Genomic DNA, 26,472 nt, shown 5'->3' with positions numbered 1-26,472 from the left:
AATCCTTGTCATATGAAGAGAAATTATAGCTTAAACGTATCGGTGCTCATCGGCCATTGGATATAAACATTTCACAACAAGTGTAACGAGTATTACCAAAGGTGGCTTCCCTTCCTGTTCGAGTGGCGCTCGGCGGTCGTCGTCGCCGGTCTACTAGCTGCCACCGATCCCTTTTTCCTTTTTGTTTGGTTTTGACTAATTGTTTTCACCTGTTTATTGTTTGGTTGTTAGGGTGGTGCTATTTAAGTTCGTTTAGCCCGCTTCTGTTTGTGCGGGCTTGTCTTTCTGTTTTGTATGAGGTTGTTCATTTTATTTGGGGTTTTCCACTGTCTGGATTTATTTTTCCAGTGTGTACTTTATTCAAGTGGATTTTTACGCCAATGTTTTGACGTTACCAGTTGTTCTTCTGGTTGGACATTTAAAGAGTGGTTTTTCCCCATATCTTTGCTCTATGCGCCTGACTCCTCACGTTTTTCCTCATTGTTCGTAACAGAAGCCCGCACCTACATATGGAGCCAGCAGGAGCAGCAACCACCCCTCTCCCCACGATGGAGGAGAGAGTCCTTCATCACACGTCCATCCTTCATCGCATCGGATCAGCTATGGATCAAATGATGGAGAGGATGGATCGTTGGGAGAGGAGTGGTCTCCCTACTACCCCACCTACCCTCCCTCCAGCAACTATACCATCTCCTCCAGCGGGATCCGGTGCCAGCGCTTTGCGTATTACGCCTCCAAGTCAGTACGATGGAGCGGCGGCGGGGTGCCAGGGATTCCTGCTACAATTAGATCTGTACCTGGCCACCGTTCGACCAGCTCCCTCGGACGAAGAGAGCGTGAGTGTCCTCGTTTCCTGCCTGACGGGTAGAGCCCTAGAGTGGGCCAATGCGGTCTGGAACGGGCCCGACTCAGCGAGGGGCCACTACCCGGAGTTCACCCGCCGTTTTCGGGCCGTGTTCGATCACCCTCCAGATGGCCTAGCGGCGGGTGAGAGATTGTTCTATCTCCGGCAGGGAACGAGGAGCGCGCAGGACTTCGCGCTGGATTTCCGGACCTTGGCCGCTGGAGCAGGGTGGAACGACAGGGCCCTGATAGACCATTACAGGTGTAGCCTGAGAGAGGACGTCCGCAGAGAGCTGGCTTGTCGGGACACTACGCTCAGTTTGGATGAACTAATAGACATGTCTATCCGGTTAGACCATCTGCTAGCTGCTCGCGGACGTTCTGAAAGGGTCCTGTCAGTTCCACCTCCTGACCCTCCTGCTCACATCCCGATGGAGCTAGGAAAGGCAGCATCTAGGGAGATCGGAGGAGGAGGCTCCTCCTGTACCAGTTGTGGCCGAAGAGGGCACACTTCCGGTCGGTGCTGGAGGAGTCCATCTGGGAATCGAGAGGGCAGGCAGAACACTCCTCGGTCACCTCAGGTGAGTCAGCACCACACTCTCCCAGAGCTTCCTGTTGGTCACATGTTTTTGTTAATATGTTTCCTTAATTTTTTCCCCTCTCTCCAGCATAAGGCGCTAGTCGATTCAGGCGCAGCTGGGAACTTTATAGATCGCGGACTCGCTCAGAAATTGAGGATTCCGTTAGTTAAGGTAGAACCCCCCTTCCCTGTGCACTCCTTAGATAGTCGACCATTAGGGTCAGGGCTGGTCAGGGAGGCCACAATTCCTTTGGAGATGATTACGCAGGGGAATCATAAGGAACGGATTAGTCTGTTCCTTATCGATTCACCTGCGTTTCCGGTGGTGCTGGGGATTCCCTGGCTGGCTATTCACAATCCGAAGATTTCGTGGAGACAGGGAGCTCTACAGGGGTGGTCTGATGAGTGTTCAGGCAGGTGTGTAGGAGTTTCCATCGGTGCGACAACGGTGGAGAGTCCAGACCAGGTTTCCACCGTGCGCATTCCCGCTGAGTATGCCGATTTGGCTATCGCTTTCAGTAAAAAGAAGGCGACCCAATTACCACCCCATCGACAGGGGGATTGCGTGATAAACCTCCAGGTAAACGCTGCACTACCCAGGAGTCATGTGTATCCTTTGTACCAGGAGGAGACGTTGGCTATGGAGACATATGTCACGGAAGCTCTTGGACAGGGATTCATTCGGCCCTCCATGTCACCCGTCTCCTCGAGTTTCTTTTTTGTGAAGAAAAAGGATGGTGGGTTGCGTCCGTGTATTGATTATCGAGATCTCAATTCCATCATGGTGGGTTTTAGTTACCCACTACCTCTCATCGCTACGGCGATGGAATCATTCCACGGAGCACGGTTCTTCACGAAACTGGACCTCAGGAGCGCGTATAATCTGGTGCGTATTCGGGGAGGAGATGAGTGGAAAACCGCGTTTAGTACCACATCGGGCCATTATGAGTACCTCGTCATGCCGTACGGGTTAAAGAATGCTCCAGCTGTCTTTCAATCCTTTGTTGACGAGATTCTCAGAGACCTGCACGGACAGGGTGTGGTGGTGTATATTGATGATATTTTGATCTACTCCGCTACACGAGCCGCGCATGTGTCTCTGGTACGCAAGGTTCTTGGGCGACTGCTGGAGAATGACCTGTACGTGAAGGCGGAGAAATGTGAGTTTTTCAAACAAGCCGTTTCCTTCCTGGGTTATCGCATTTCCAGCTCGGGGGTGGTAATGGAGGGTGACCGCGTAAAAGCCGTGCGTAATTGGCCGACTCCGACCACGGTAAAGGAGGTGCAGCGGTTCTTAGGGTTTGCCAATTACTACCGGAGGTTTATCCGGGGTTTTGGTCAGGTAGCAGCTCCTATTACCTCACTGCTGAAGGGGGGGCCGGTGCGTTTGCAGTGGTCAGCAGAGGCAGACGGAGCCTTCCGTAGGTTGAAGGTGCTGTTTACCGAGGCGCCAGTGTTGGCGCATCCGGACCCATCTTTGGCGTTCATAGTAGAGGTGGACGCATCCGAGGCTGGGGTTGGAGCTGTGCTCTCACAGCGCTCGGGTACGCCACCAAAACTCCGCCCCTGTGCTTTTTTTTCGAAGAAGCTCGGGCCAGCGGAGCGGAATTATGATGTGGGGGATAGGGAGTTGTTGGCTATGGTTAAGGCCCTGAAGGTGTGGAGACACTGGCTTGAGGGGGCTAAGCACCCTTTCCTCATCTGGACTGACCACCGTAACCTGGAGTATATCCGATCAGCTAAGAGACTGAATCCGCGTCAGGCAAGGTGGGCCATGTTTTTCACCAGATTTAGTTTTACGATCTCTTATAGACCAGGTTCCCTAAACACTAAGGCCGACGCGCTGTCTCGCCTCTATGACTCAGAGGACCGGTCCATCGATCCTACTCCCATCATCCCGGCGGCCAAGTTGGTGGCACCAATAGTATGGGAGTCGGACGCGGACATCGAGCGGGCGTTAAGGGAGGAACCTGCGCCTCCACAGTGCCCGGAGGGTCGTAGGTACGTACCGCTCGCTGTTCGTGATCAATTGATTCGATGGGCTCATAGTTTACTCTCGTCAGGTCACCCGGGTATTTCGAGGACAGTGCAAGGTCTTAGGGGGAAGTACTGGTGGCCCACCTTGGAGAGGGATGTGCGATTCTATGTCTCTTCCTGTTCGGTATGCACTCAGAGTAAGGCTCCTAGGCACCTGCCTCGAGGGAAGTTACAACCCCTCCCCGTTCCACAACGGCCGTGGTCCCATCTTTCGGTGGATTTTCTGACTGACCTTCCCCCATCTCAGGGAAACACTACGATCCTGGTCGTTGTGGATCGGTGCTCTAAGTCCTGCCGTCTTATCCCGTTGCCCGGTCTCCCTACGGCCCTGCAGACTGCGGAGGCACTATTTACCCATGTCTTCCGGCACTACGGGGTGCCCGAGGATATCGTTTCTGATCGGGGTCCCCAGTTCACTTCCAGAGTATGGAAGGCGTTTATGGAGCATTTGGGGGTCTCGGTCAGCCTGACCTCGGGGTATCACCCGGAGAGTAATGGGCAGGTGGAGAGAGTGAACCAGGAGGTGGGTAGGTTTCTGCGGTCGTATTGCCAGGACCGGCCAGGGGAGTGGTCAAGATACATCCCCTGGGCAGAGATTGCCCAGAACTCACTAAGCCACTCCTCTACCAACATGTCACCATTTGAGTGTGTGTTGGGGTACCAGCCGGTTCTGGCACCATGGCATCAGAGTCAGACCGAGGCTCCTGCGGTGGAGGAGTGGGTACAGCGCTCTAAGGAGACATGGAGAGCCGTCCAGGAGTCTCTGCGTCAGGCGAGTAGACGGCAGAAGAAGAGCGCTGACCGTCACCGCAGTGAGGCCCCCGTGTTTGCACCGGGGGATAGGGTCTGGCTCTCGACCCGAAACCTGCCCCTCCGCCTGCCCTGCCGGAAGCTGGGTCCGCAGTGTGTAGGGCCATTTAAAGTCCTGAGGAGAATAAACGAGGTGTGTTACCGATTGTTACTTCCTTCGTATTATCGTATTAACCCCTCGTTTCATGTGTCTCTCCTCAGGCCGGTGGTAGCTGGTCCCATGCAGGAAGGTGAGGTTCCGGAGGTCCCTCCGCCCCCTCTGGACATAGAGGGGTCCCCGGCGTACACGATACGGTCCATTCTGGACTCCAGACGCCGGGTGAGGGGCCTGCAGTACCTCGTGGACTGGGAGGGGTACGGTCCGGAGGAGAGGTGCTGGGTCCCGGTGGGGGATATATTGGATCCATCTATGCTGAGAGAGTTCCATCGCCTCCATCCGGATCGCCCTGCGCCTCGGCCCCCGGGTCGTCCTCGAGGCCGGCGTCGGCGCGCTGCGGGAGCTGCGCGTCAGGAGGGGGGTACTGTAACGAGTATTACCAAAGGTGGCTTCCCTTCCTGTTTGAGTGGCGCTCGGCGGTCGTCGTCGCCGGTCTACTAGCTGCCACCGATCCCTTTTTCCTTTTCGTTTGGTTTTGACTAATTGTTTTCACCTGTTTATTGTTTGGTTGTTAGGGTGGTGCTATTTAAGTTCGTTTAGCCCGCTTCTGTTTGTGCGGGCTTGTCTTTCTGTTTTGTATGAGTGGTTTTTCCCCATATCTTTGCTCTCTGCGCCTGACTCCTCACGTTTTTCCTCATTGTTCGTAACAACAAGTTGGAAATCGCAAATTGAACAATGAGTAGTTTGAAGGAGTCAGTGGCTAACTGCAAGCATTGCAAAGCAATCTCTAGCCTGCTATTCAGTGGACTGGCTGTGTGGAACCAAATCTGTGATTAAGGGTCTCTTTTCCAAGTTTAAAATAATTAACATTCAACTTTGCCATGCTGTCAATGAAGCATGATTTGTGTCTCGCTCAAAAAACAGTTAACTCGGAACTGCGAAGTCTTGAACTCACTGAAGTCAAGTTAACTGGGACCTCGGGGAAGAAACAGGCTCCGACTGGAAAAATACGTTTTGAAGGAACTTCACTGAACTTTATGCAAACTGGAAACCATATATCCTGAGGCTGTGTTTATTGTAGCTAGGGATTTTCACAAAGCAAATTCTAACAGCATATTGACTGTAGCACTCGCACTGGACCACTGCTACTCTAACTTCCGGGATGCATACAAGGCCCTCCCCCTCCCTCCTTTCGGCAAATCTGACCACAACTCTATTTTGCTCCTCCCTTCCTATAGGCATGAACTCAAACAGGAAGCACCCATGCTAAGGACTATTCAATGCTGGTCTGACCAATCGGAATCAACGCTTCAAGATTGTTTCGATCACGGGGACTAGGATATGTTCCGGATAGCTTCCTAGAATAATATTGACGTGTACACAGATGGTTACTGATTTCATCAAGAAGTGTATAGGAGATGTTGTACACACTATGACTAATTGAACCTACCCTAACCAGAAAACATGGATAGATGGCAGCATTCACGCAAAACTGAAAGCACCAAGCACCACATTTAACCATGGCAAGGTGACTGGGAATATGGCAGAATACAAACAGAGTAGTCGTTCCCTCCACAAGGCAACCAAACAGGTAAAACGTCAATATCGAGACAAAATGGAGTCACAATTCAACGGCTCAGACATGAGACGTATGTGGCAGTGTTTAGAGTCAATCACGGACTATAAAAGGACCACCAACCACCAACGTCTTGCTGCCAGACAAGCTAAACGTGTTCTTTGCCCGCTTTGAAGATAACACAGCGCCACCGACGCGGCCACAACCAAGGACTGTGGGCTCTCCTTCTCCATGGCTGACGTAAGACATTTAAACTTGTTAACCCTCTCAAGGCTGCCGGCCCAGGTGGCATCCCTAGCTGCATCCTCAGAGCATTCGCAGACCAGCTGACTGGTGTGTTTAAAGACATTCAATCTCTCCCTATCCCAGTCTGCTGTCCCCACATGCTTCAAGATGGCCACCATTGTTCCTGTACCCAAGAATGCAATGGTAACTGAACTAAATTACTATCGCCCCGTAGCACTCACTGCTTTGAGAGACTAGTCAAGTATCATTTCACCTCCACCTTACCTGTCACCCTAGACCCACTTCAATTTGCTTACTGCCTCAATATGTCCACAGACGATGTAATCGCCATCACACTGCACACTGGCCTATCCCATCTGGACAAGAGGAATACCTATGTAAGAATGCTGTTCATTGACTATAGCTCAGCATTCAACACCATAGTACACTTACATTACTCATCTAATATGTATATACTGTATTCTATACGGTCTATTGCATCTTAGCCTGTGCAGTCTGACATTGCTCATCCATACTGTATATTTATATATTCTTAGTCCATTCCTTTTCTTAGATTTGTGTTTTAGGTATTTGTTGTGGAATTGTTAGATATTACTTGTTAGATATTGCTGCACGGTCGGAACTAGAAGCACAAGCATTTCGCTACACTCACAATAACATCTGCTAACCATGTGTATGTGATCAATACATTTGATTTGATTTTTGATTTGAATTGTAAATCCGGAACTCGGGCCCTTTTCTAGAGCTATGAGCTGAAGATCACTGACGTCATCATGATTCGACCTTGTTTTTTTCAGAGTTCCCAGTTGTCTTGAAAGCACCATAAATCCAGAGAATGACAGACTTTGATGACAACATTTGTCCACAAGAAGGACCTCCGTGTCATCTTCCTTTTCAAGTGAGCACAGCACAACAAGATGAGTCCAAAAATGTATTGTAATATGCAGGGAAGATATGTATACTGTAGCTAAGAAAGTAATAGTAATTGTATGTTGTGTAGTAAGCTGTTAGTAGCCCATGTGTCTCACCCTTAGAATTTGGTCCCTCTCCCCCTCAGGACTTAGCCTACTGTTCTGACTAGGTGGTGCACATGTAACCTGTAGCCTGTTTTCGAGAAATGTCATCTATTGAATATTGTAAGAGCTTTCATTGTCTGCTTATATGCCCCCGTTATTTGTCCTACAGTTCTGACTTGGTATACAGGGAGAATAATGTAAGAACGACCCATGTTCTGAAATCTGTCGTTGTACATTTAAAAAGTGCTGAACAAATAGTTACAGTATATCGACAACTCACTCATTAACGTCTTAAACAAAATGACGGCTTGCCTGTTATCCGCTCATTGTTCCCTTATGCAATAGTTTGTACATCTCAATTGTTATATAGCTTATATAGGTCTATGTCATTAATATCTTATTCATCATTTTAGGCAATGTTGGAATGATTTCATTGTTTTGCTTACTTTGTGTATTATAATTAGCTGATGTGCTTTTCTTGATGAGGAGGAGATACTATATAATGTTGTTGGGTCTGTAACCATGTTTGCCAGTGACAGTCTCTTCGCAATCAAATATTTGTTTTCAACAAAAAGTTCAGCAATAGACCCAAGTAATTCCAGTTGAAATTGTGAGGGTTGTTTTGTTTGCGCAATGCACTGTCTGTGCGTCAGTATATTGTCTACAAAAGTTGATACTCGTGATTGTATTTTCCTTCCTTTTTAGACCAGATACAGTGCATTTGGAAAGTATTCAGACTCCTTCACTTTTTACACATTTTGTTACATCCTTATTCTAAAATTGAATAAATATTTTTTTCCTCATCAATCTACAAACAATACCCCATAATGACAAAGTGAAAACAGTTTTTTTGACATTTTTGCTAATTTATTACAAATATAAAACAGATATACCTTATTTACTTAAGTACTCAGACCCTTTTCAATGAGACTCGAAATTGAGCTCAGGTGCATCCTGTTTCCATTGATCATCCTTGAGATGTTTCTACAACGTTTAAAACACAAAACTATAAAAACCTTGGAAGAAAGAGGAGAGGAAGAGAGGGGAGGAGAGGATGAGAGGGAAGAATAGGAAGAGAGGAAGATGAGGGAGAGAGTGGGGAGAAGAGGAAGAGAGGGGTGCAGGAATAGACATGAGCTTATGTTTACATGATATCTCAGGATTTATATACACTCCACTTTACTAAGCTCTTTTTTGTTTGTCATGATTATCTAATGTCCATTCGCCAACAATCACTAATAAACAGTTCCGGTTCTTTCACTTACTTCTTCTTTAATTCAGGATGTCTCCCCGCAGAGGGGCAAAGTATTTGGTTAAATTAAATTACTTTATTATACTACACCTTGAAGATGGTTACTTATACAGCACAGAACAAAATAAATGTGTACACTTCCATGCTATGTAGCATGAAAAAGAAACTTATGCAACTTTCATGGAAGTGTATGAGTTTCTTTTATAGCATGTGTTCTATAGGCAAGGAACTTCAAGCCCAAGATAGGAAGTTATGACAATAAAGAAGGAACTAAAGGTCGCTCAGCAATGAGGAAGTTAGTCAACTAAACAGATGATACAGTAACCACAGACACACACAGCCTACTACCCACCCATATTTAAATGGGGAGTGTTCAAAGTCGGATTAGTGGCTGACGCACACACCTATTGTGCATTACATTCCCATGTAAATGATTATCTGGAAGTCCCAGGTAGAGTACAAACTTTGCAGGAGGCTCAACAAAACGCCGCTGACCAGCCATATCACCTCTTACTGTACTACAAACATCCTTCTGTCCTCTGAAGATGTCCAGCTCTCAAACAACCACCACTAACGGGGCGGTGGTATTCACCCATGTCTACCCCTATGGGAACGGGATGGAGGTCGCAGGGGTCGCTTCTACCCCTCACTGTCTGGGACAGACGGTCTCTTCAGTGCTGGGAAGTTTCCGGTCAGGGCATCCAAAAGCGCTGGGAGTAAGAATTTATGTTTTACAACATTTGAAAATGATTTTTCATTTTGGTTGAACGAAGAGAAAAATAAATGTTCTGCTTTGTTTTTCTCTCACAGACCATACAGATCATGATTGGTTTGATGATGCTGTTGACAGGAATCGTGATGACTGCCGGACCACAAGTAGACAATATTGGAGTATTTAGTGGAATATTTGTCTGGGGATCTATCATTGTGAGTGAGCTGCTCTGTCTAATAATAATTTCTTACATTTCCTGTCTGTCGTGATGCAAACAAAACATCCTAATAATTGAATCGTCATATTTTGAAAAGAAATGCATTAAAAACAATACAGTATGTGCAATTTAAAAAATATATATAAAATCTTTAATGTATAATGAATGACTTAACAAATTACTTTTATCAATGTACAGTGGGGCAAAAAAGTATTTAGTCAGCCACCAATTGTGCAAGTTCTCCCACTTAAAAAGATGAGAGAGGCCTGTAATTTTCATCATAGGTACACTTCAACTATGACAGACAAAATGAGAAAAAAAAATCCAGAAAATCACATTGTAGGAATTTTAATGATTTTATTTGCAAATTATGGTGGATAATAAGTATTTGGTCACCTACAAACAAGCAAGATTTCTGGCTCTCACAGACCTGTAACTTCTTTAAGAGGCTCCTCTGTCCTCCACTCGTTACCTGTATTAATGGCACCTGTTTGAACTTGTTATCAATATAAAAGACACCTGTCCACAACCTCAAACAGTCACACTCCAAACTCCACTATGGCCAAGACCAAAGAGCTGTCAAAGGACACCAGAAACAAAATTGTAGACCTGCACCAGGCTGGGAAGACTGAATCTGCAATAGGTAAGCAGCTTGGTTTGAAGAAATCAACTGTGGGAGCAATTATTAGGAAATGGAAGACATACAAGACCACTGATAATCTCCCTCGATCTGGGGCTCCACGCAAGATCTCACCCCGTGGGGTCAAAATGATCACAAGAACGGTGAGCAAAAATCCCAGAACCACACGGGGGGACCTAGTGAATGACCTGCAGAGAGCTGGGACCAAAGTAACAAAGCCTACCATCAGTAACACACTACGCCGCCAGGGACTCAAATCCTGCAGTGCCAGACGTGTCCCCCTGCTTAAGCCAGTACATGTCCAGGCCCGTCTGAAGTTTGCTAGAGAGCATTTGGATGATCCAGAAGATTGGGAGAATGTCATATGGTCAGATGAAACCAAAATAGAACTTTTTGGTAAAAACTCAACTTGTCGTGTTTGGAGGACAAAGAATGCTGAGTTGCATCCAAAGAACACCATACCTACTGTGAAGCATGGGGGTTGAAACATCATGCTTTGGGGCTGTTTTTCTGCAAAGGGACCAGGACGACTGATCCTTGTAAAAGAAAGAATGAATGGGGCCATGTATCGTGAGATTTTGAGTGAAAACCTTCCATCAGCAAGGGCATTGAAGATGAAACGTGGCTGGGTCTTTCAGCATGACAATGATCCCAAACACACCGCCCGGGCAACGAAGGAGTGGCTTCGTGAGAAGCATTTCAAGGTCCTGGAGTGGCCTAGCCAGTCTCCAGATCTCAACCCCATAGAAAATCTTTGGAGGGAGTTGAAAGTCCGTGTTACCCAGCAACAGCCCCAAAACATCACTGCTCTAGAGGAGATCTGCATGGAGGAATGGGCCAAAATACCAGCAACAGTGTGTGAAAACCTTGTGAAGACTTACAGAAAACGTTTGACCTCTGTCATTGCCAACAAAGGGTATATAACAAAGTATTGAGATAAACTTTTGTTATTGACCAAATACTTATTTTCCACCATATTTTGCAAATAAATTCATTAAAAATCCTACAATGTGATTTTCTGGGATTTCTTTTCTCATTTTGTCTGTCATAGTTGAAGTGTACCTATGATGAAAATTACAGGCCTCTCTCATCTTTTTACGTGGGAGAACTTGCACAATTGGTGTAACGGTTGTCCTCCTCCTCTTCGTCCGAAGAGGAGGAGTAGGGATTGGACCAAAACGCAGCGTTGTGATATGACATAATGAATTTATTAAAGTAAATACGAAACACGAAAAAACTACAACAAACTACAAAACAAATAAACGATGTAGACAGACCTGACTTGAGAACTTACAAACTACGAAGAACGCACGAACAGGAACAGACTACATATACGAAACGACAAACGAAACAGTCCCGTGTGGTAGACATACAGACACGGAAGACAACCACCCACAAACAAACAGTGTGAACAGCCTACCTTTATATGGTTCTCAATCAGAGGAAACGTCAAACACCTGTCCCTGATTGAGAACCATATAAGGCTAATTACCAATGACCTAAACATAGAAACACAAAACATAGAATGCCCACCCCAACTCACGCCCTGACCAACTAAACACATACAAAAATAACAGAAAACAGGTCAGGAACGTGACAATTGGTGGCTGACTAAATACTTTTTTGCCCCACTGTATATTTCACATTTCACGCCCTTTAGGATCTTTCCCATTGTTTCTTGGAAAAAAATTGGGCTATTGGTAAATCCCTGGGGAAGAGAACGGAATTGGTAGGCCTGTGTCCTATCAGGTGTAAAAGCAGTCCTGCTCCTACTCTCTTCTGCTAAGGGCACTGCATAGAACCCATTTGCCAGGTCCAGGCATGTTTTATACTTGCCTATTTTAATTTCTGTTAGTGCCATGTTAGGGTCTATGTATGACCCCTAGTGGCTGGTGATAAGTCTGTTTAGGGCCTTAAAATTACACCCCAGTCTTACTATTTTATCTGGTTTAGGTACCCATTGCATAGGTGTATTAGTAACTGGGTTGGTTATCCTATCAATCTTTCCTTGTTGTTCCAGCTCTGCCAAGCTGATTAAGGCCTCTTTTGTGTCTGGCTATTTTGCATTGCTTCACTGGCTTATGTACTCCTCCAATTATTTTGTGTGCGAACTCTGGTCCCAGGGTTCCACAATCCTTTTTAAACTGCTGTATTATCTTACCTAGCTTTTCTATTATTTGATTCATATTTTTCACTGGTAAGTCCGTTTCTGTTCTGACCTTCTCTATTTGTTCTGGAACATTTACAGGTTAAAAATGGTTCATATTTATGACTCCCCTTGCTTGTAATTGTTTAGCGTCCGATAAGCTGAGGAGATTTTCTTCTCCTTGTAGCATATTTATCCCTAAGTGGTTTATTATTTTCATATCTTTTTGATGTCCATCCTGAGGTTTTACCCTGAGGTGTCCACTCTTTGCTCTGCGGTTGTCTTTTTTCTTTGACTAGCCTTTTCTAGGTTAGCCTCTCTTTGCATTTATTTGCTTCCATGTAAAGTCCCATTCCCCTACTCCTGTGCCAGTGTCTAACTGACCTAACACATTTGCACATGGGTCACTATCTGTCTCAGCTCTTTCAATGTAGTTATGTCTATGTTTAACTTGCTCTTAACTGCTGCTTTAATGGCTGTGGTTTAAAACCGGCCTTTTTCGCTTCCGCATCTGCTTCCTGTTGCCACAGCTAATACTGTCAGTACCAGATATGGTTTCTGTTTCCAAATATTGACTGACTGTCTCACTGTCTCCCTGTTTGCACTAATGCATTTTAAAGAACTCAACATTTCTATGTAGTAACCTATAAGATAATTATATAGTTCAACTTAATTAACCCGATACTCTCAATGATCCTGGGTCACAACAGATGCCATATATTCTTGTCATCTTTCTACTATTTAAAGACAAACCTTCAAATGATTAGCTAAGGCCAAAACATAGCATATGTTTTCTGTACTAATGAAATCTCTCTTCCGGGAGTCCACTGTATTTTATCTAACAATATCCTGGGTTAATCTTAACTCAGTCTCATCAATAATTTTATATAAGTTGCATAGTATGGGACCCATTATCTACAGTAATTTATTATCCCTAAGAACTGCAACATATTTATTTTCATAATTAAATGTAGTGCTTATAAAATCACTATTTTTCTACCTTCATCTTTTTTTCTGCCCTGTTGGCTTAAAATATGTCCTAAATACTTAACATGAGTCTACCGGCATGGCTCTCAACATTACACTAGTGTCTCCTAGACTCGTTGGAGTCCCATCCTGTAGCAGGGCCATTGCCATGGGGTACCAGGGCTGTGCATAGAAGGCCACTTTGCCACAATACACACTTACATCCTCTGGCCCCCCTTCTTTTTCTGGGATGACTTTTATTAGAACCCAGTTTCGTATTACTACGAGTTCTGCCTGCCTTCCCCCTATTTCTGCTTAGGTTCCTGCCTGACTCCACCAAGTCTGCCTCTCTTGGGGAGCGAATCCTAGCATTTTTTTTTTTTAAGGGCTGGTGCCATTTTAAAGGTTGATTCCGACCATTTTTGTTTTTTTTAAAGAGTAGACTCTAACTCGCCATTGCTCTTTACCTTGAGATTTTATTTAGATTTCCTATTTAGTTATAAACTCTATAGTACTCTCTTATTTCTCAGGGATTTTTTTTATCATATTGTGTTGGTGTGTTACACACCCCATTCTGAGGTTAAAGTTTCCCTTACTTTCTCCCTCAAGTGGTATTACTTTCACTATGGCCCAGTCCTCTACTTGGCCTATCATCAGATCGCTGGAGGCGATAGTCCTTCTTACAAAGTGTTTATCATCCCAGAAGGTCTGTCTGCCTTTCCACCCGATCATTTCTTTTACTGCTGACTGCTCATTTCGTGTTAGATCTTTCCATTCATAACCTGGTACACATATGGCAAATCTACATTCTGGTAGACTAACATGTACCCTGAGCTGCCTTTCCTGCTCCAGACTACCGGCCTGGGCAGCTATTTGTGCCAGCGTTGCCTCTCCTAGGTCGAGTGCTGCTGCCATAATGTTTTAGTTTCTAGGTCGTATAGGTTCTGTTACTTAATCGCTTTTTAACTCTTCTATCGGGCCCCACGTTGGGCGCCAAGTGTCACGGTGCTGACTTTTGCCCATTGCCTGCAGCAAAAGCCTCCGTCCTCTGGCTAGGCAGAGTACTTTAGGATTTTAGTTACTTCGGTGTAACAAGGGCCTAGCCGTGCGGCCCTACCAACCCTTCTATTTATTCGTACTGGCCCTTCGCGTGAGTTGGGTTTGTTCCTTCGTTCACGTTGTCACTCCCTTATTTCCCCGGTCTAGTGTGGGGCCTTGGATAGATGAGTACTTTATTACTTTATGTTTATAGATTCTTCCTATACTCCCTTACCTTGTGTCTTCCTCTCTTATATATCAATACCTAATACCTAATCTTCTGTTAGTTATTATGCTCGTCAGCTAGTAGTCACTTGGAAACTAGTATTGTTATATGTTTGACTTTTCCAAAGATATATTATTGTCCACACAATGAAATATTCTTTAGTGCAATCACTTTAACCATTAACCAGGGTCACTTTCCGTTCAGTGAGAGTGTCAGAGGCGTTTGCTCTCCAGATCGTTACTCTGGCCTAGTTGTCAACGTTTCAAGCTTTTATTAAGTTACTCTGTTTTTTGTCTTATACACGTTATTACAGTTAAATGATTATACAGTCCTAATACATCAATAATGCTCAATCAATCCTTAATGCGTTATGCTATGCCAGATAATATTGCAAATATAATCAGCTTAAACACTTCTTCTAACTCTTAAACAAAGCAAATAACAATATATTTACCTTAATTCACTATTCCCTCGGTCCTTCCCGAAACTGGTGTCTATAAGAGTGATATTGGCAGCCTCTTCTGTGTATAATATTTCAATCTCTTATTGTCTCCACATTTCTTATGGTCACACTTTTCACTGCCTAGATATTGACCCCTTTCTGATGACCCTTGGCTCTCTACGAGGCTTACTTATATCTGGGCTTTTTCAATCCTTCAAACTGAAATTGTCTCTGGTACTCAAAGATAGAACTTGTTGCTCTCCAGGAGATTTCTCTCCTACACAACCGCGTCCTTTTACTCTTTTTAAATGGAGTGATTTTCCAGGATACAACACAATTCTCAAGATATACCAGTCAATATATTGCTCGTGCCTTAATGTCAAAGTAGTCAATACAAGCAGAGTATAGTGAAAAGTAATTTACCTTTATCTGATGATTCTCTATGATATCAAAATCATGTATAGCGAGGATCATGCCCTAGGCACTGACCTCTCCTTCTTTTATACCTCTCTTAGATACTCAGTTTGGGGAAGACACTTGGGAGTGCAATCAATTTTATCACATTGTGCCACTTCTCTTGCAGTATACTCAACATTTGGTGGGACTCAGTCCAATGTTAAGTCTTTCAGCACTGATGCCCATAAGTCTTCTTCCGTTGGGGCGTCGGTTTGGTAGAGCTGTTCATACCACTCTCCCTCAGTCTTCATGCCAATTGGTTCTTGTTTTATGTCCAGTTCTTTTAGATCCTGTCCATTTGGCTCCCTCTGCTGGTTGATTTCTGTTGTGGCAGTCATTCCCCAGTCAATAGTTGGTCCTAGTGCCCACGGGTGTAGCTCTGGATCTGGACCGGTTACTGAGGGAGGGGTCTGATCTCTTTTGATTTTTGCTACAGTACTTAGTCCCCTCCTGTACTCCCTCTTCACCCACAACTGCGTGGCCACGCACAACTCCAACACCATCATCAAGTTTGCTGACGACACAACGGTGGTAGGCCTGATCACTGGCAACGATGAAACAGCCTATAAGGAGAATAGCAGTGACCTGGCAGGACCTCTATACCAGGCGGTGGTAGAAGAAGGCCTTAAACATATTCAGACTGCAGCCACCCAGGTCATAAACTGTTCTCTCTGTTACCACATGGCAAGCGGTACGGATGCACCATGTCTGGAACCAACAGGACCCTGAACGGCTTCAACCCCCAAGCTATAAGACTGCTAAATAGTTAACCAAATAGCTACCCAAACTATCTGCATTGACCCCCTTTTTCACAAACTCTTTTGACTAATCACCTACGCTGCTGCTACTGCTTATTATCTATTGTGTTGCCTGGTCCACTTTACCCCTACCTATATGCACATATCTACCTCAATTACCTCGTACCCCTGAACATCGACTCTGTGCAGGGTTACGGGTACCCCGTGTATATAGCCATGTTAGCATTACTCATTGTGTATTTATTCCTTGTTTTATTATTTTTCAAAACCTTTTCTATTTTTCTCTCTGCATTGCTGGGAAGGACCCGTAAATAAGCATTTCACTGTTAGTCTACACCTGTTGTTTACGAAGCATGTATCAAATTAGATTTGATTCTGTCCCTAACACTAAAAATACAAAATGAATAATATAATAACGAAATATAAATGTTTTAATTCAACGTAAACTAAATTTAAACGAACAATATAGCTCTGAAAACCTAACTGACACTAAATTCAAAATAAACATTGAAAACGAATACATGTACTTTAAATGTAAAAACTATATAATAACCTTGCAAGGATGTGATGATCATGCATTATTGGCACTCTACAGGCTCAACCCAGTAAGTAATCAGTTTAATTTAAAGATACTGAGCATGTGTACTGTTGCTTTTTTTTATCAGGATGCAACCCAAACGGCATCCTAATCCCTATATAGTGCACTACTTTGGCCCAGTATACTATACAGGGTATATGGTGCGGGCTTTGGTCATAAGTAGAGCACTATATTGGGAATAGGGTGCCATTTGGGACATAACTATACAGTAGTTAAGGTCATATATGTACTGTGTTGTTTCTACAGACTGGGAACTACCCAAAGGGTCCTGAGGGAGGCGATATGGGTACAGGGTTTCAACAGAACCACCTGCCTCCTCAATACACTCCTCTCTTCCCTTGAGAATTGGGCCTCCGTGAATACATTGTTCTTTTTCTTGTTGAAATTGTGTTCTCTGGGCCTATTTTTCTGCTCCAAGCCAGGCAACGGTTAGCACCACATTACTGATCTGAATAATTTGACAGTTTAATATTGATAGTGTATTGTAATGCAATAAAAAGTATAATGTTTAGGTTACTATATGGTTGATTTTATAACTTCATGTTTTTGTCATTTCTATCTTTCTTTAATTGATATAATTTCATCATCATTTCTGATATAAAAGTATAATAGATTTATCAACTAAAATCAACCACTGCTATATGACATATGATGCATCCTTTTTAATAACACACAAATGCATATTTAACTTAATGTCTTGAAACAATAAAACTGACAGAATTTTGAAGTCACTTTTATCTTCTATACAATGTAATTAATGCCATTCATAAATTCGGGTAAATATTGATCTTTAAACTAATGCTAGACCTAAATAAATGTGGTTGAAGGGTCTGAAAACATCCTTATAAGGAGGGAGTGGTGCGTGGATGTTTACATTGGGCATTAGCCTATATCCTTTCTATCTTGAGTTTGTGCAACATTAAAGTTCATGAACAGTCAAAACCATGTGTTTCATGAAATGTTATGATCTTTTAAGAAACCAAAGTATGATGACCAAAGTATGAAAAATGACTGTTGCTTCTACAGTGCCGTGAAAAAGTATTTGCCCCCTTTCTGATTTTCACTATTTTTGCATATTGTTATATCGAATGTTATCAGATCTTCAACCAAAGTCAACTATTAGATAAAGAGCATCTGCGTTTACCAAAAAAATATACACAAAAAAATATACACCAAAATATACACAACACTCCCTTCACAGAACAGTGCAAACTGGCTCTAACCAGAACAGAAAGAGGAGTGGGAGGCCTCGGTGCACAACTAAGCAAGAGGACAAGTACATTAGCCTGTCTAGTTTGAGAAACGGACGTCTCACAAGTCCTCAACTGGCAGCTTCATTAAATAGTTGCAGCAAATCACCAGTCTCAATGTCAACAGTGACGAGGTGACTCCGGGATGCGTTTGTAGGTAAACTTTTGAAGGGTAGGGTACTTGAGCTTGTACCTTTAAAAGGGAATACACCTCAGCAATTTATTTTTTTAAATTACCAGAAAGGTGAGTTCCAGACCTTAATAAAATTATGCAGCATTACCAGTTTGTTTATGGTCATCTCATGAAAAAATAATAATGTTTTGGTATGTCTATTTAGGCGGAAATCTAAATGTTGCCCTATCATTCAAACCCATTTAAAATACTGAAACTATACTGGAACAATTATCATTGACTCCAAAACGAACTAAAATATGTTCAGATTTATGTTCAGTTCTAGGTTTTTTTCTCCACATTTTGGGCAAAAATGTAATGGGGTTTTCTAGTTTTTTTCGAATGGAGTTTAAGCTTCTGAACCTGGCAGGTCACACTAATTTAAAGGTTGACTAAGCGTGATGTTGCAGCACCGCAGATTGAGATGAGACGCAAGACATTGTTCTCACACAGAGTATCCGAGCATGTGCACAGGTGCGCTTCACACTGCTTCAACGTGGTAGCTACCGGATCAAAAGAGTGGAGAAGTTTAGTCTCGCCTTCAACGCTACTGGTTGTTGCGGAAATGTACCTAATACATCTCAGTGGAGGCTGCTGAGGGGAGGATGACTCATAATAATTTCCCGGAACGGAGTAAATGGAATGGCATCAAAAACATGGAGACCATTCCGCTCCAGCCATTGCCACGAACCCTTCCTCACCAATTAAGGTGTCACCAACCTCCTGTGTTATAACTGTTTACTTTGTGCATCTACGTCATCTCGCGGAATCTACGTTTAAACCTAACCTATGACCTGACCTTTCGCCTTATGCTGTGTCAGAGTTATCGGAACCTCCTAGAAATTCTACTTGAAGTCGGAATTACAAGTGGCAAACTCTGATAAAATGATGAAATGTTGATGTTTCTCCACTGACCTTTTACCCACTTTCAACCAAAAGATTACAACAAATACGTTTTTGACATACTGTCAATGTTAAGCAAGCTAACTGACATTATAATGAAGAATTGTTCAGACTTCAAAAGCACTTGAACACAATCATGTCGGACGACCCCATCCCAAATCAGGAAGGACTGGAAAAGATTTAGACTCCAGCCACCTAAGCTCAATGCTTTCTGTGGTGGTGAGGCAGCCAGCGGGAATATACGGAGCGCAGGTGTTGGTAATGTTCTCTAGTTGCGCCGTGATTAGCTCAACGTGACTGCCAAGTCTAAGGGTAGAGTTGGAAAATTCAAGCCCCTTGGGTTCTGCCATAGAGTTACACTAGAAGTGCCCATCCAAGGAGGTCTCAAGGTCATTGGCCACAGATAAAAGGATGTCAAATTACGTTATATCTACAGCATTGATTGGACTGATCATGTCAAAATCATACTTTCAAAATCTTAGCTAGCAGTCATCATCATGAATCAAGTCGACAATCTACTGGCAAATACTGTTAATCCTTGCCATATGAAGAGAAATTATAGCTTAAACGTATCGGTGCTCAACGGCCATTGGATATAAACATTTCACAACAAGTTGGAAATCGCAAATTGAACAATGAGTAGTTTGGAAGGAGTCAGTGGCTAACTACAAGCATTGCAAAGCAATCTCTTGCCTGCTATTCAGTGGACTGGCTGTGTGGAACCAAATCTGGGATTAAGGGTCTCTTTTCCAAGTTTAAAATAATTAACATTCAACTTTGCCATGCTGTCAATGAAGCATGATTTGTACCTCGCTCAAAACAACAGTTAACTCGGAACTGCGAAAACTTGACTTCAGTGAGTTCAAGACAACTGGGACCTCGGGGAAAAAACAGGCTCCGACTGGAAAAATAATTTTGAACGGTCATCCATTTCGGAATTTGAGCTGATTCCAGAGGCCGACCCAAAACAACGCCGCCAGAGGAGAGGGAGCTGGAGCAGTCTTCTAGTCAGACCTAGGAGGCACGCACACCCTTCACCGCTTCCGAATATACACTGCTCAAAAAAATAAAGGGAACACTTAAACAACACAATGTAACTCCAAGTCAATCACACTTCTGTGAAATCAAACTGTACACTTAGGAAGCAACACTGATTGACAATAAATTTCACATGCTGTTGTGCAAATGGAATAGACAAAAGGTGGAAATTATAGGCAATTAGCAAGACACCCCCAAAAAAGGAGTGATTCTGCAGGTGGTGACCACAGACCACTTCTCAGTTCCTATGCTTCCTGGCTGATGTTTTGGTCACTTTTGAATGCTGGCGGTGCTCTCACTCTAGTGGTAGCATGAGACTGAGTCTACAACCCACACAAGTGGCTCAGGTAGTGCAGTTCATCCAGGATGGCACATCAATGCGAGCTGTGGCAAAAAGGTTTGCTGTGTCTGTCAGCGTAGTGTCCAGAGCATGGAGGCGCTACCAGGAGACAGGCCAGTACATCAGGAGACGTGGAGGAGGCCGTAGGAGGGCAACAACCCAGCAGCAGGACCGCTACCTCCGCCTTTGTGCAAGGAGGTGCACTGCCAGAGCCCTGCAAAATGACCTCCAGCAGGCCACAAATGTGCATGTGTCAGCATATGGTCTCACAAGGGGTCTGAGGATCTCATCTCGGTACCTAATGGCAGTCAGGCTACCTCTGGCGAGCACATGGAGGGCTGTGCGGCTCCACAAAGAAATGCCACCCCACACCATGACTGACCCATCGCCAAACCGGTCATGCTGGAGGATGTTGCAGGCAGCAGAACGTTCTCCACGGCGTCTCCAGACTCTGTCACGTCTGTCACATGTGCTCATGTGCTCAGTGTGAACCTGCTTTCATCTGTGAAGAGCACAGGGCGCCAGTGGCGAATTTGCCAATCTTGGTGTTCTCTGGCAAATGCCAAACGTCCTGCACAGTGTTGGGCTGTAAGCACAACCCCCACCTGTGGACGTCGGGCCCTCATACCACCCTCATGGAGTCTGTTTCTGACCGTTTGAGCAGACACATGCACATTTGTGGCCTGCTGGAGGTCATTTTGCAGGGCGCTGGCAGTGCACCTCCTTGCACAAAGGCGGAGGTAGCGGTCCTGCTGCTGGGTTGTTGCCCTCCTACGGCCTCCTCCACGTCTCCTGATGTACTGGCCTGTCTCCTGGTAGCGCCTCCATGCTCTGGACACTACGCTGACAGACACAGCAAACCTTTTTGCCACAGCTCGCATTGATGTGCCATCCTGGATGAACTGCACTACCTGAGCCACTTGTGTGGGTTGTAGACTCCGTCTCATGCTACCACTAGAGTGAGAGCACCGCCAGCATTCAAAAGTGACCAAAACATCAGCCAGGAAGCATAGGAACTGAGAAGTGGTCTGTGGTCACCACCTGCAGAATCACTCCTTTTTTGGGGGTGTCTTGCTAATTGCCTATAATTTCCACCTTTTGTCTATTCCATTTGCACAACAGCATGTGAAATTTATTGTCAATCAGTGTTGCTTCCTAAGTGTACAGTTTGATTTCACAGAAGTGTGATTGACTTGGAGTTACATTGTGTTGTTTAAGTGTTCCCTTTATTTTTTTGAGCAGTGTATTACTCGCTAATATCCAGTCCCTAGATAACAAAGTTGACGAGATCAGGGCAAGAGTTGCTTTCCACAGAGACATTAGGGATTGTAACATACTCTGTTTCACGGAAACGTGGCTCTATCGGGATATCTTGTCAGAACCGGTACAGCCAACTGGATTCTCAGTGTATCGCGCTGACAGGAATAAACAACTCTCCGGGAAGAAGAAGGGCGGGGGTGTATGTTTCATGATTAACGACTCATGGTGTAATTGTATCAACATACAGGAACTCAAGTCCTTTTGTTCACCTGAAATAGAATTCCTCACAATCAAATGCCGACCGTATAATCTCCCAAGAGAATTCTCTTTGGTTATTGTCACAGCTGTGTATATCCCCCCTCAAGCCGAAACCACGACGACCCTCAAGGAACTTCACTGAACTTTATGCAAACTGGAAACCATATATCCTGAGGGTGTGTTTATTGTAGCTAGGGATTTTCACAAAGCAAATTCTAACAGCATATTGACTGTAGCACTCGCACTGGACCACTGCTACTCTAACTTCCGGGATACATACAAGGCCCTCCCCCTCCCTCCTTTCGGCAAATCTGACCACAACTCCATTTTGCTCCTCCCTTCCTATAGGCATGAACTCAAACAGGAAGCACCCATGCTAAGGACTATTCAATGCTGGTCTGACCAATCGGAATCAACGCTTCAAGATTGTTTCGATCACGGGGACTAGGATATGTTCCGGATAGCTTCCTAGAATAATATTGACGTGTACACTGAGATGGTTACGGATTTCATCAAGAAGTGTATAGGAGATGTTGTACACACTATGACTATTAAAACCTACCCTAACCAGAAAACATGGATAGATGGCAGCATTCACGCAAAACTGAAAGCACCAAGCACCACATTTAACCATGGCAAGGTGACTGGGAATATGGCAGAATACAAACAGAGTAGTCGTTCCCTCCACAAGGCAACCAAACAGGTAAAACGTCAATATCGAGACAAAATGGAGTCACAATTCAACGGCTCAGACATGAGACGTATGTGGCAGTGTTTAGAGTCAATCACGGACTATAAAAGGAAAACCAACCACCGACGTCTTGCTGCCAGACAAGCTAAACATGTTCTTTGCCCGCTTTGAAGATAACACAGCGCCACCGACGCGGCCACAACCAAGGACTGTGGGCTCTCCTTCTCCATGGCTGACGTAACTTAATTGAATTAAAACAAGTTAGTTGAAATCAAATCAAATAATTTAAATATAGTAAGACGTTGTTAGATTGGCTAAAAAACCTAAGCCAACATTTGTGGGTTACATCTTTTGTCCAATGCAAAATAATGGCAAAAAAGGCAGATGACCTATGTAGCAAATTAGGCTAAAGTATCATTTGAGGGCTCACTAATGCAATAAAGTGAGCAGAAAGTAAACAAAATGTACAATAAATTGTTTGTCTTTCACAGATACTATTTAAAACAATCTCAGACACATAATAAATTAACACAATTAAGTTGAATTATTCTTTTTTAATTAATTAGAATTAGACATTTAAACTTGTTAACCCTCTCAAGGCTGCCGGCCCAGGTGGCATCCCTAGCTGCATCCTCAGAGCATTCGCAGACCAGCTGACTGGTGTGTTTACAGACAAATTCAATCTCTCCCTATCCCAGTCTGCTGTCCCCACATGCTTCAATATGGCCACCATTGTTTCTGTACCCAAGAATGCAATGGTAACTGAACTAAATGACTATCGCCCCGTAGCACTCACTGCTTTGAGAGACTAGTCAAGTATCATTTCACCTCCACCTTACCTGTCACCCTAGACCCACTTCAATTTGCTTACTGCCTCAATAGGTCCACAGACGATGTAATCGCCATCACACTGCACACTGGCCTATCCCATCTGGACAAGAGGATAACCTATGTAAGAATGCTGTTCATTGACTATAGCTCAGCATTCAACACCATAGTACGCCCCAAGCTCATCATTACGCTTGAGGCCCTGGGTCTCAACCCCGCCCTGTGCAATTGGGTCCTGGACTTCCCGACGGGCCGCACCCAGGTGGTCAGTCGTCCTCAACACCCAGGGCCCCACAAGGGTGCGTGCTCAGCCCACTCCTGTACTCCCTGTTCACCCATAACTGCGTGGCCATCATCAAGTTTGCAGACCAACAACGACGAGACAGCCTGCAGGGAGGAGGTGAGGGCTCTCGGATTGTGGTGTAAGGAATATAACTTCTCACTCAACGTCAACAAAACAATGGAGATTATCGTAGACTTCAGGAAACAGCAGAGGGAACCTCAGGAGGCTGAAGAAATTTGGCTTGTCAATTAAAACCCTCACAAACAGCCCTCCAGGACACCTACAGCACCCGATGTCACAAGAAGGCCAAAAAGATTATCAATGACAACAACCATCCGAGCCACTGCCTGTTCACCCCAGTACCATCCAGAAGGCGAGGTCAGTACAGGTGCATCAAAGCTGGGACCGAGAGACTGAAAAACAGCTTCTATCGCAAGGACTGTTAATCAGCCATCACTAGCACAGAGAGGCTGCTGCCTACATACAGACTTGAAATCATTGGCCACTTTAATAAATGGAACACTAGTCACTTTAATAATGCCGCTTTAAAATGTTTACATCTTACATTACTCATCTAATATGTATATACTGTATTCTATACGGTCTATTGCATCTTAGCCTGTGTACTCTGACATTGCTCATCCATACTGTATATTTATATATTCTTAGTCCATTCCTTTTCTTAGATTTGTGTTTTAGGTATTTGTTGTGGAATTGTTAGATATTACTTGTTAGATATTGCCGCACGGTCGGAACTAGAAGCACAAGCATTTCGCTACACTCACAATAACATCTGCTAACCATGTGTATGTGACCAATACATTTGATTTGATTTTTGATTTGAATTGTAAATTCGGAACTCGGGCCCTTTTCTAGAGCTATGAGCTGAAGATCACTGACGTCATCATGATTCGACCTTGTTTTTTTCAGAGTTCCCAGTTGTCTTGAAAGCACCATAAATCCAGAGAATGACAGACTTTGATGACAACATTTGCCCACAAGAAGGACCTCCGTGTCATCTTCCTTTTCAAGTGAGCACAGCACAACAAGATGAGTCCAAAAATGTATTGTAATATGCAGGGAAGATATGTATACTGTAGCCAAGAAAGTAATAGTAAGTGTATGTTGTGTAGTAAGCTGTTAGTAGCCCATGTGTCTCACCCTTAGAATTTGGTCCCTCTCCCCCTCAGGACTTAGCCTACTGTTCTGAGTAGGTGGTGCACATGTAACCTGTAGCCTGTTTTCGAGAAATGTCATCTATTGAATATTGTAAGAGCTTTCATTGTCTGCTTATATTCCCCCGTTATTTGTCCTACAGTTCTGACTTGGTATACAGGGAGAATAATGTAAGAACGACCCATGTTCTGAAATCTGTCGTTGTACATTTAAAAAGTGCTGAACAAATAGTTACAGTATATCGACAACTCACTCATTAACGTCTTAAACAAAATTACGGCTTGCCTGTTATCCGCTCATCGTTCCGTTATGCAATAGTTTGTACATCTCAATTGTTATATAGCTTATATAGGTCTATCTCATTAATATCTTATTCATCATTTTAGGCAATGTTGGAATGATTTCATTGTTTTGCTTACTTTGTGTATTATAATTAGCTGATGTGCTTTTCTTGATGAGGAGGAGATACTATATAATGTTGTTGGGTCTGTAACCATGTTTGCCAGTGACAGTCTCTTCGCAATCAAATATTTGTTTTCAACAAAAAGTAAAAAAAAGTAATTCCAGTTGAAATTGTGAGGGTTGTTTTGTTTGCGCAATGCACTGTCTGTGCGTCAGTATATTGTCTACAAAAGTTGATACTCGTGATTGTATTTTCCTTCCTTTTTAGACCAGATACAGTGCATTTGGAAAGTATTCAGACTCCTTCACTTTTTACACATTTTGTTACATCCTTATTCTAAAATTGATTAAATATTTTTTTCCTCATCAATCTACAAACAATACCCCATAATGACAAATTGAAAACTGTTTTTTAGACATTTTTGCTAATTTATTACAAATATAAAACAGATATACCTTATTTACTTAAGTACTCAGACCCTTTTCAATGAGACTCGAAATTGAGCTCAGGTGCATCCTGTTTCCATTGATCATCCTTGAGATGTTTCTACAACTTTTAAAACACAAAACTATAAAAACCTTGGAAGAAAGAGGAGAGGGAGAGACAGGAGGGGAGGAGAGGATGAGAGGGAAGAATAGGAAGAGAGGAAGATGAGGGAGAGAGGGGGGAGAAGAGGAAGAGAGGGGTGCAGGAATAGACATGAGCTTATGTTTACATGATATCTCAGGATTTATATACACTCCACTTTACTAAGCTCTTTTTTGTTTGTCATGATTATCTAATGTCCATTCACCAACAATCACTAATAAACAGTTCCGGTGCTTTCACCTACTTCTTTAATTCAGGATGTCTCCCCACAGAGGGGCAAAGTATTTGGTTAAATTACTTTATTATACTATACCTTGAAGATGGTTACTTATACAGCACAGAACAAAATAAATGTGTACACTTCCATGCTATGTAGCATGAAATAGAAACTTATGCAACTTTCATGGAAGTGTATGAGTTTCTTTTATAGCCTGTGTTCTATAGGCAAGGAACTTCAAGCCCAAGATAGGATGTTATGACAATAAAGAAGGAACTAAAGGTCGCTCAGCAATGAGGAAGTTAGTCAACTAAACAGATGATACAGTAACCACAGACACACACAGCCTACCACCCACCCATATTTAAATGGGGAGTGTTCAAAGTCAGATTAGTAGCTGACGCACACA

At 43.8% G+C, this 26,472-nt stretch overlaps 1 protein-coding gene and 1 pseudogene across 1 annotated transcript in view; both read left to right on the top strand.

The window, feature by feature from the left end:
* The window catches only part of LOC120034447 (nuclear body protein SP140-like), a 29,549-nt gene extending 25,035 nt beyond the window's left edge, over positions 1–4,514 (top strand). The window contains exons 15-16 of the mRNA XM_038981016.1: positions 494–1,424; positions 4,472–4,514. Coding sequence (XP_038836944.1) covers positions 494–868 — 375 coding nt within the window. The 3' untranslated portion in view covers positions 869–1,424; positions 4,472–4,514. The remainder of the gene's footprint in view (positions 1–493; positions 1,425–4,471) is intronic.
* Positions 1–17,546, top strand: part of LOC120034474 — a 76,025-nt pseudogene extending 58,479 nt beyond the window's left edge.
* The last annotated feature ends 8,926 nt before the right edge of the window (positions 17,547–26,472 follow it).

The sequence above is a fragment of the Salvelinus namaycush genome, chromosome 3 (assembly GCF_016432855.1).
Source record: "Salvelinus namaycush isolate Seneca chromosome 3, SaNama_1.0, whole genome shotgun sequence".
NCBI lineage: Eukaryota > Metazoa > Chordata > Actinopteri > Salmoniformes > Salmonidae > Salvelinus > Salvelinus namaycush.
The sequence above is the reverse complement of the archived record's forward strand: the minus strand, read 5'-3'. Positions and strand labels throughout refer to the sequence as shown.